The 10,445-nt window shown below is 39.6% G+C and overlaps 1 protein-coding gene across 1 annotated transcript; it reads left to right on the forward strand.

The window, feature by feature from the left end:
• The first annotated feature begins 3,355 nt into the window (after nt 1-3,355).
• Nucleotides 3,356-4,336, forward strand: LOC148513889 (olfactory receptor 11A1-like). The gene has a single exon (XM_088481310.1). The coding sequence runs from the start codon at nt 3,356-3,358 to the stop codon at nt 4,334-4,336; it is 981 nt and encodes a 326-aa protein (XP_088337436.1).
• Nucleotides 4,337-10,445: the final 6,109 nt, after the last annotated feature.

The raw sequence follows: 10,445 nt of genomic DNA on the forward strand, positions 1-10,445 counted from the left end.
AGTTCAGAGTCAAGGATGATGCCAATGCAGTGAGCTTGTGGAGCAGGGTGGATTGTCGAGTTATCAACAGTGATAGATCAGGTTGGTAACTGTTATTGGCTGGTGGAAATATTATTAAATCTGTTTTAGAAATATTAAGTTTCAGGTGGCGAGATGACATCCAAGATGAAATTGCAGAAAGACATTCAGTGACACGGACCAGTACAGATGGTGATAAATCTGGGGAAAATGGGTAGATTTGAGTATCATCCGCATACAGATGCTACTGAAATCCAAAAGAGCTGATTAGTTTGCCAAGAGAGGGGGTATAGATTGAGAATAACAGAGGCCCTAAGACAGAGCCTTGCGGTACTCCAACTGATAGAGGTAGTGAAGAGGAGGCAGAATCAGAAAAATGAACAGTAAAAGAGCAATCAGATAGGTAGGAAGAGAACCAAGATAGAGCTGTGTCCTTAAGACCTAGGGATTGTAGTGTTTGTATGAGAAGAGAGTGGTCAACAGTGTCAAAAGCAGCAGAGAGATCTAGAAGAATTAGGAGTGAGTAATGGCCTTTAGCCTTGGCAGTGACCAGATCACTTACTACCTTAGTCAGTGCTGTCTCTGTGGAGTGTTTGGAATGGAAGTCAGACTGAAGTGGGTCCAATAAGTAAGGTGAGTTAAGAAAGTGTGTGAGGTGGGTGTAGAAAAGTCTCTCAAGTAGCTTGGAGGGGCATGGGAGCTGGGAGATAGGAAGGTAATTTGAGAGAGTGTTGGGGTTTCAGAATAGGAGTAATCACTGCATGCTTGAACAGTGATGTAAAGTTGCCAGTAGAGAGAGAGAGAGATTACAGATTTTAGTTAGGGTTGGGATAAGCACAGGAGACAGAGCTATACTGATTTGTGAGGGTAAAGGATCTAGAGCAGAGGTAATAGAGTAGGAGGATGAGAAGAGGGAAGATACTTCATCTTTGTTTGTGAGATCAAATGAAGAGAATGTGCAAGAGGATTCAGGTAGGGAATTGAGCAGGTCACCAGCTGAAGAAGAGCATACCATTTTATTTCAGATCTCATCAATCTTGTCCCTAAAATAGGAAGCAAAATCTTGCGCACAGATAGTAGCAGGTGGTTTGGGTGAAGGAGGGGTAAGAAGCAGTTTAAATGTATTAAACAGTCGCTTGGGGTTAGAGGCTTGAGCAGAGATCAGATATTGGAAATATGTTTGTGTGGCAGTGTCCAGAGCAGCACGATAAGAGTTGTAGATAGTCTTATATGTGAGGAAGTCAGTTGGAGTATGAGGTTTTTGCCACTAACGTTCAACTTTACGTGAGAATTTTTGTAGATCCCTTGTTAGGTTAGAATGCCATGGTTGACATCTAACGCTACATGGTGTGTGATGGGTAGCTGGAGCTACTTCATTGAGAACTTTTTCTAGAATCTGGTTTAGGTGTGATGCCGCAGTCTCAGGAGAAGTGAATGTAGAAATTGGTGAGAGTTGTTGTTGTAGAGAGGTAGATAGTTGTTGAAAGTTAATAGCATCAATATTTCTGTGGGGTTTAGGTTTGGTTAATTTCAAGGACGTTGATGTAATGGAGGAGAGTGTGCAGGTGGTAAGGTTGTGATCTGAGAGAGGGAAAGGAGCATTAGTGAAATTAGAAACTAAGCATAGTCGAGTGAATACAAGATCAAGGCAGTTGCGCTTCTGATGAGTAGCGGAGTCAGTCCATTGGGAGAGGCCAAGAGATGAGGTTAGAGAGAGTAGTCAAGAGGCATGAGGAGATTGTGGACTGTTAATGGGGATATTGAAATCGCCCAAAACGATGGTGGAGATGTCTGATGATAGAAAGTGAGGGAGCCAGGCAGAAAAATGTTCCAGAAATTGTTGAGGTGGCCCAGGTGGGCAATAGATAACAGCAACTCGCACAGAGAAAGGGGTGAAAGTCCTGGTACAGTGTACTTCAAATGATGCAAATGTGAGTGAAGGTACCTGTGGGAGAACTGTGTATGTAACAGATTGGGAGAGTAATATTCAAACCTCACCTCCTTTACAATTACCAGGAATGGAGGTGTGTGAGAAGTGTAGGTTACCATATGAAAGAGCAGCAGGGAAGGAAGTGTCTGATTGTATGAGCTATGTTTCTGTTATTGCCAGAAGGTTGAGGTTAGTTGAAATAAAGAGGTCATGGATGGATATTAGTTTGTTGCAGACAGAGCGTGCATTCCATAAAGCACATTTTAGTGACTTGGAGGGTGAAGGGAGGCATGCAATGTTTATGAGGTTAGCTGGATTTATAGCTCATTGTGGGTGTGGCATGTGTGTTGGGCCTGGATTTGGTGATATGTCACCAGCTAATAGAAGCAGAAGGAGAGAGATATAAATATATTGGTAGGATTTGTATGATAATTTCATCACTGTTGGTTTTTTCTATTATACTACATACTGAACTTTATCCTGTGCAGGATTTTTTTCCCATCTCCCCTTTTCCTTGTACTTTGATGATTATATCTTATCAGTCCATCACAAGATCACTGTATCATTCAGTTGTGTACCCAACTTAAGTTACGGTGTTAGAGGAGTAAGTAGATCATTATTGCTTGTAATATTTACCCAGTACTAAACTGGGTAGAAAACTAAGCAATAATCTGGGTGAAACAAGTTTATATTGACCTTTAAATTAGCACATTTAAAATAAATAAATAATGTACTGTAAGACATCAGCTTCTCCTACCTCTATTTACATATAACAGGCAACAGTGACTATCATCTTAGACACAATTGTTTTACTTTTTTATTTGATTTGAGGAACAGGAGACCTATCACAGACTTCAAACTAAGGTTATTTCTTCACTGACCTTCAAGGTTCCTTTACTAGGACAGCTCCGGATCTGCTTAATAAAAAATAAATGTTTTTGGATAGAGTTATCATTATAGTTTTAGTAACAATGTTATTTTGAAATAGCACATACCTTTTGCATCACTGTTATTGTTTTTTTTCATTTAAGTAACTTTTTTATGTATTAAACAGTTCAACATCACAAAGCCACAACAGATAAATAGCCAGTGAAATTTTTAACTGTCCTGTATAACTAAAATCATCACTGAGTAACGACATGGGGACCAATTATCATTTATCAGTCACTATTCAGGATCTGAGCACAGGATTCAGTAACAAATGCAAACAGCAAAATCAGACACAACTATCTAATGGAGATTTATCTTTATTTCTGATTAAATTAAGGAATACATTAGGCATGAGATATGTAACACACTTACATAATGTTAAGAGGCTGAGTTTTTTTTCTCATTTTTTTAGTTCAATGTAGCTGATAATATTACATATTATGTCAAAAACTAAAATATATTACATTTTAGTAGGTAATGTGTGGAACAAATCAGACCATGGTGACAGAATTAGTTATTTTGGGGTTCAGGAATCTCCAAACAATTAAACATGTGCTCTTTATGTGCTTCGTCACAATTTATATTGTGATCTTATCTGGGAACTTACTGATAATAAGTTTAATAACAGCTAACCCAAGGCTCCATTCTCCAATGTACTTTTTCCTTTGTAACTTGTCTTTTTGTGAAGTTATCCTAACCACCGATATCATGCCCAACATGTGCTATGTTGTCTGGGGAGATGGAGGTTCCATATCGTTGTATGGCTGTATAACCCAGTTTTACCTTTATGGCTCATCTTGCAGTGTTGAGTGCCTTGTTCTTACTGTAATGGGTTTTGATAGATATTTGGCAATTTGCAACCCTTTGAGATACTCTTCAGTGATGGACAACAGAACTTGCAATCACCTGGCAGCATGGTGTTGGATGTTTGGATTCGGTGTGATGTCTTTATTAACCATTCAAGTTAGTAATTTACAGTTCTGTGACTCAAATGTGATTGACCATATATTATGCGATTTAGCTCCTATCTTAAATATGTCTTCCAGTGATAGCTTAATAATTGACACCACAGCCCTGATGATTGCCTTTGTACTGACAATCATACCCTTTGCATGTATAATTGGGAGCTATGTAGCCATATTTATCACTATCCTGAACATTTCCTCTAACTCTGGAAGAAAGAAAACGTTCTCCACATGCAGCTCACATCTGACCTCTGTCTGTACATACTTTGGGACACTATTTGTCATTTATCTGGCCCCTTCCCAAAGGCGCTCATTAAAAGTGAGCAAGATACTCTCTCTGTTGTACACCATGGTCACCCCACTATTGAACCCATTTATATATAGTCTACGGAACCAGGAGATGATGGATTCTCTCAACAAATCTTTTGCTTTCAGTTTTACCTTATTACACAAACATTTGTTAAATCCACCTGGAAAGAAATCTCAAATATAAAAATATGTATCAACATTTTAGCATTATTGTTCACAGCATAAATTAATTTGTACTGTGAAATCTAAATTAATTAGAATTCATGATGGGAGATTAGCATACAAAGGACTAAAGTAAAGATGTGAAGCAGAAATATCAATAATTTTGTCAACTAAATTTCTATAAAGATTACATGTGCATTGGACTGGTCTGGCACTTCGTAAATCTTTATGCACATACTGTACAGCAGGTTAAATATAATCACTGTGGATGCTGTAGGGACATGTTATTTTAAGTTTACTTATTTTAACACATTGGACTGTCATATACTTATGCTTATTAATTGCTGTATAGTTTGACAGACAGCGCTTCTGTTCATCATTTCTTGTACATTGGTTATATTGGTTGTCTTTGGTAATTCCTCTCTTAGAAGTACAGTAGCACTCACCTACTGACCATAATAATAACAATTAGCATCTGAAATTATTGTTTTTTCTTTATAGGAAAGAATCCTGGACTGAACACCCTGAATATATATATATATATATATATATATATATAAAATATGGGAGGTGCTACCTGTTGAGACTTTTATTGTAGGCACAGAAACAGACAGATCACAGGTGCACAGCTCCAAATTACTGATTATATATATAAATACATATATTATATGATAAAATGTTGCAATAAATAGAGGTTTTTAGTATAATCATGGCCAAGGTTATGGGCCTACTCACCATATCCAGGTAACCTCTGTAGGGCAGGTCTCTAATGTACTAGGGTTCAAATCCAGAGCACAGGACACCCCCAAACCAGCTCAGCCGAGCTACCCCAGGGCATCACTCTAATGAGAAAAGTGAAGTAAGAAAGATAAGAGCAGCTGTGGCTGCATATATAGAAGAAACGAGACACTTTCAGCCTGGACTAGCACCCTTCTCCCATTGGTTTAATGCATGGAGTCTGGTATTGTATATGCACACTAGTAATAGGCACAATATTAGGTAAGTCCTACAAGTTATATACTGTAATGCAACTTTGGGATGATTTTTGGGGCATGGGCAGGTGGGTAGGTCTATAACCTTGGCCATGATTATGCTAACAATCACTATTTATTGCAAAATGTTATTGCATAATGTATTTATATAAATAATCAGTAATTTGGAGTTGTGCACCTGTGATCTTTCTGTTCTGTTTTTTTCTTTATGCAACTCTTCTTCAGAAAGAGGTCAGTGACATCACATTGTTGGTGTTCAGATGTGTGCCGGAAAGAAAGAAGAAAAAATCATTGAGTACACTATGTTTGATTAAATGACTAATAGGTGTGTCATGATCACACTCACACTTTGTATGTTGGACAATATTTCTCCTTTGCCCATCGGTGGTTTCTGTGCAACCAATAGACAAAGAATTTGTGGCGAGACAGCAGCTCAAGACCCCAAGACACAGGAAAGGACTATATAAGAATCAACGTCGTATATACCAGTATAAACTGATGCTTTTAGAGTCATTGGGGCTGATGCTGACCTACTGTAGATGCTGCAAACACTTTGGTGTCTTTTGCCGGAGACTCATATGTGACTATATGCTAATGCTAGTGTCAGCTCTACCCCTGGTGTACAGTCATGTGTCTGAGTGTGCAAGGACTGAGGCACCAACTTTGAGCATCTTTGGAAGCTGAAATCCTGCTTGGTGCTTCTTTAGAAACTCCAGGAAAAAGAAAAAGAAAATGCAGGTGGACACGCTAAGCACTTAAGGCTCTATTTATTAACATTATTTTTACTAAAATAAAGTGAAATAGGGTGTTTTGTGTTTTCACTCCCTTTTCACATTATTTTATCACCTAAAGTTACTAAAAGGCAATTGGAGTAGAATTCATAAAATTCTACTCCAAACCCTAATTATCACTTATTTTTAGTAAGCAGATCATATTTCCCATAATTGTAATGGGAAATGTGATCTGGTCAAAGTTACTAAAAATAAATTGTGAAAAAATAGCGGGGAAAGCCCTGTGATAATAACGCCACCTGGAGGTGGTGTTATCCAGGGTCCCCCCCGGGTACTGGACTCCTGCCCTGCTCTAACGGGCAGAGCAGAGCCCGGAGCCGGCCCCAGTGATCTGCTGTGTGGTCTAAACAGACCTGTGCTGTGTAAATAGCAGTTATGAGTGAGATGGTTCTGCCAACAAAGTGGAATGTTTGTGTGCTCTGAATTTGATGAATGCAGAGACTGGGTGTAGTTAGTGATAGCCATCGAAAGATTAACCATTGATGTTCTCTTTAGATGATGCCATTTATAAATGTCAATCCCCAAAAATTCTGATACATGAGCTCAGATATAGTTATTTAAGCTTTTTAAATTGATACTGTACATGATTTTTAACATTATTGCTGGATAAAATTACACAACAAGTTAAGAGCATTATACCTACTTATTATACTAATATTTTACAGAAATGTAATATACAGGAGTAAGGGGGCCCAAGCAATACTTTGATCTCTGATTTTACATCTCTACTATTCTCTACAGATGTGTTAGTAAATTAAGCTACTCTAGAAGCTGCTGAATTTATCCCCCGGGCCTCATGCAGTACTGACAGGGGATCCAGGCTGACTTTCACTTGCAATTCTTTGTAAAGTCAGTTACAGTACATCTGCATTATTGCAAACTGTCCAGCAATTATCAGCTCCATGTGGATGTACAGTATGTTATTACAGTACATTTTGTAAAAATTATTTATACTCCTTACTCAAAGTTAATAGCCTTATAGTTTTACATTTATCTATTCACTGAGTGGATCAAATCATCCTAATTCAAATAACTTGACAACTACAGTTTAGATAGTAATTTTATATTATTAAACGCTAGCTTGGATACCATGAGTTGCCTGGGTTGAAGACTGGACCCTGAAATACAAGTGCAGCCTTTAATTGTTTATATTGTCCTCACCTATTACCCAAAACCATTGATCCTGAATGATCCTGAAAAGTACCCCACTATTTGCTAACATGCATGCACAACAGGGGAGTAACTACTGTGGATGCAAGAGGAGTGGATGCTATGGTGCAGTGGCGTAAGTTCATCCCAGACGCCCGAAGGCAAGCTATAATTTGGTGCCCCCCTACTGTCACAGTCGCTGACACTGTAGTGTAGCACTTTGCATGCAGTCAGGCTATAGATACAGTAGATAAAGGCAGCAGCTGATGGTCTGACATGGAGCTCTCCACTAGTGTATGGTGGCTTCTCAGGTGCCAGGAAGGGGTACCATGTACTGGGCGGCCGTGACATATCACTCCAGGTACATAGTAACAGCCCTAAGTGGGGTGAATATGTTGAGGAGGTGCCCCTTCAGAGCTGGAGCCCGGCGGCAGGTGCCTCCATTGTCTCCCATAGTTATGCCCCTGCTATGGTGCATGAGCTGCCTTTGTTACCCCCTGTACCCAGTCATGTACACAAGGTGGGCTGGTCCAGTCAGGGCCACTGAACAGGGCCTTGGTGTCAGCGGTGATTAGTAGTGCAAACTAATTCTGCCCATATAGAATGATCTAGTTAAAATGTAATATAGGGTTGCAGTAAACCATAAAAAACTCTGAGGCTGATTCAGACCCAGTTGCAAGCGCTGAGCGCTCGCATCCGGGTCGATGGTGGCCCACAGCACATGCGCACGACGGAGCCGGCTCCATCGTGCGCATGCACGAGACCCGGCTAGCGACGGGCAATCTGTCGCTCCGGGTCTCGCACCAAAGGGGGCAAGCTGTCGATGTTGAGTGAGCGTCCGGCTCTGAATCAGGCCCACTGTGTAGCTTTGTATTGCAGAAACAAGGAAAAAAATTGATATATGGTTCGTGCTACCTCTATAAAATCAATTGGTGAAATAGTATTATTGTGAAAATCATATGAATATTTATAAAATAGACAAATATCTATTAACCACTAAAATAATCCCATGTTGCCAAGGGAGATTACATATACAAAATATAAACTATATAAACCAGACTTAATATAAAAAGAAAACAAAAAACAGATATACACAGTATTGCACAGTATCAAAATATAGATAGAAGCGTTGCTGGTCACTTAAATGATTTATAACGGATAATGCAGTAATCAGTAGATATAACCAGTCCAGAGCTAGAATGTCACTGATCTTCTATCAGATAGACATATATTAGACCGAATAATAGAGATAAAGTACGTGTGATAGTAGTATAAGGACAATGTAGTGGTGGTGGTCAAATCTCAGGGCCTGATTCACAGATGGACGCTCTGAAAGAGCGCTCACTCTGAATCGGGGCGTTTTGGGTTTTTTGGGAGCGGCCTCATAGCTGTGGGTGACCACCCACAGCTATAGCGAGCGGCCAGGTTGATGGTCGCGATGGTCAAGACCATAGCGACCATCAGGCTTGCGAACAGACCCTTGTGGTAGAATCTCATGGCCGCAAGTCCCAGAGAGCTTCTGGCTCTAATAAAGCCGGAAGCTCTCCCACTGACTTCACTGGTGATGTCAGTGGGGCCGCCCACAAATGGCAGGTGTTCACTTGGGAATGCCTCCATTTGTGAAGCCACCCCCTGGCCACTCCTACCGAATGGGGCGAGCTGTCAATCACCATCGACAGCTCGCCCCCTTTTGTGCGAGACCCGGAGCGATGGAGCACCCGTCACTAGCCGGCTCCATTGTGCGCATGCCCAGTAGGCAAACATTGACCCAGTTGTGAGCGCTCAGTGCTTGTGACCGGGTCTGAATCAGGCCCTCAGTCCAATACACAATTATTTGTTTCCAATAGTTGATTCAACATTGATACAAGTATCCGTATATTTAAAATCACATGAACCTGCTTGCTCCGAAAGTTGTTAAATCCTCCCCAAGCTGTGTCCAATCCTGTGAATAGTTTAGATCAATATAAAATAATTCCTGTTTCAAGAGCTTAAACTCCTGTGGGTAAGTGTAAATAATTCTTTATGCAGAGTCCCTGCTCCACATAAATAAGTGTTATTATATTTCTTCTGCAGAATCCCCGCTCGGCAAGGCTGATATTTAAAAGTCACAATGGAGCATATCTCCAATTAGTCTTACCGTGGTCATCTGTATGTACAAGTTGTACTCACGGTGTGTGAATATAACAGCATGGGGGCTCCCCCTCTTCACCAGAGTCTGGAGTCTCATATGTTCAGCCAGGAAGATTGTAATGCCGAGTCAGGTTCTGCAGAGTAAGGTTTTCCGGGATCTGACCATGAATGCAGTGTGGATCAATAATGGTAGTACGACTGTGCAACAGTGTAACAGTATGTGTTCAAACAGCGTCCCGGCTAACGCGTTTCATCACATATCATGTGACTTTTTCAAAGGCAATGGGGGAGGACTACATAGTATCCATATGTTCACACTCCTGCAAGTGACGCTTAAACATCAATTAGTACTTAGACAGTTGCAAAGATGTGGTTAATTAAACAGCATTGTATTAAAAAATCATGTTATTATAGACATCTCATATTATTACACATTTACACCTTAATCATATAAATATCAATAGATAAGTGATCATAAAACAAATTCAAATAAATATCAAATAAAAATATATAAATATGCTAATAAAAATAATAACAATAATATTAACATTTAATAATGCTCATCTTAATTATAATTTGGTAGTGATTTGCCCATACAAATATATGGTACAAAATTGTAAGCATTATTCCAGCAATTACAAGCACACACTATAGTTACACTTACAGTAGGAAAGCTCCTCTAAGGGGGTGATTACATTTTACATAATGTTACAGTACATCACATTAAGTATGGATCATGTGCAGTGTGCATATCTCCCCCATACATGTAATAGCCCAACTGGGGGTGCAAGGCAAAATATGTGATGTTGAGATGATGTTGGAGCAATGTAATGCCACTGTTTTTGGCACAGCATGGGTATCCTTCCATTATATAGATCTGACTAGCCCCCCTAAGAACTGTACTCCTTCCTTTACCTACTATCACTTTGTTCTACACTATCACTGTCATTGTATATGATGCATTAAAAGACATTAACCAAATCACATCTGATGCTCTATAGCAGAGTTTCATGTTTTCTCCTCAACACACTGATATTGTTTTCAGCATTTATTTAATTATACACATACT

This window comes from Taudactylus pleione, unplaced genomic scaffold, assembly GCF_031769625.1.
Source record: "Taudactylus pleione unplaced genomic scaffold, aTauple2 ptg000268l, whole genome shotgun sequence".
NCBI lineage: Eukaryota > Metazoa > Chordata > Amphibia > Anura > Myobatrachidae > Taudactylus > Taudactylus pleione.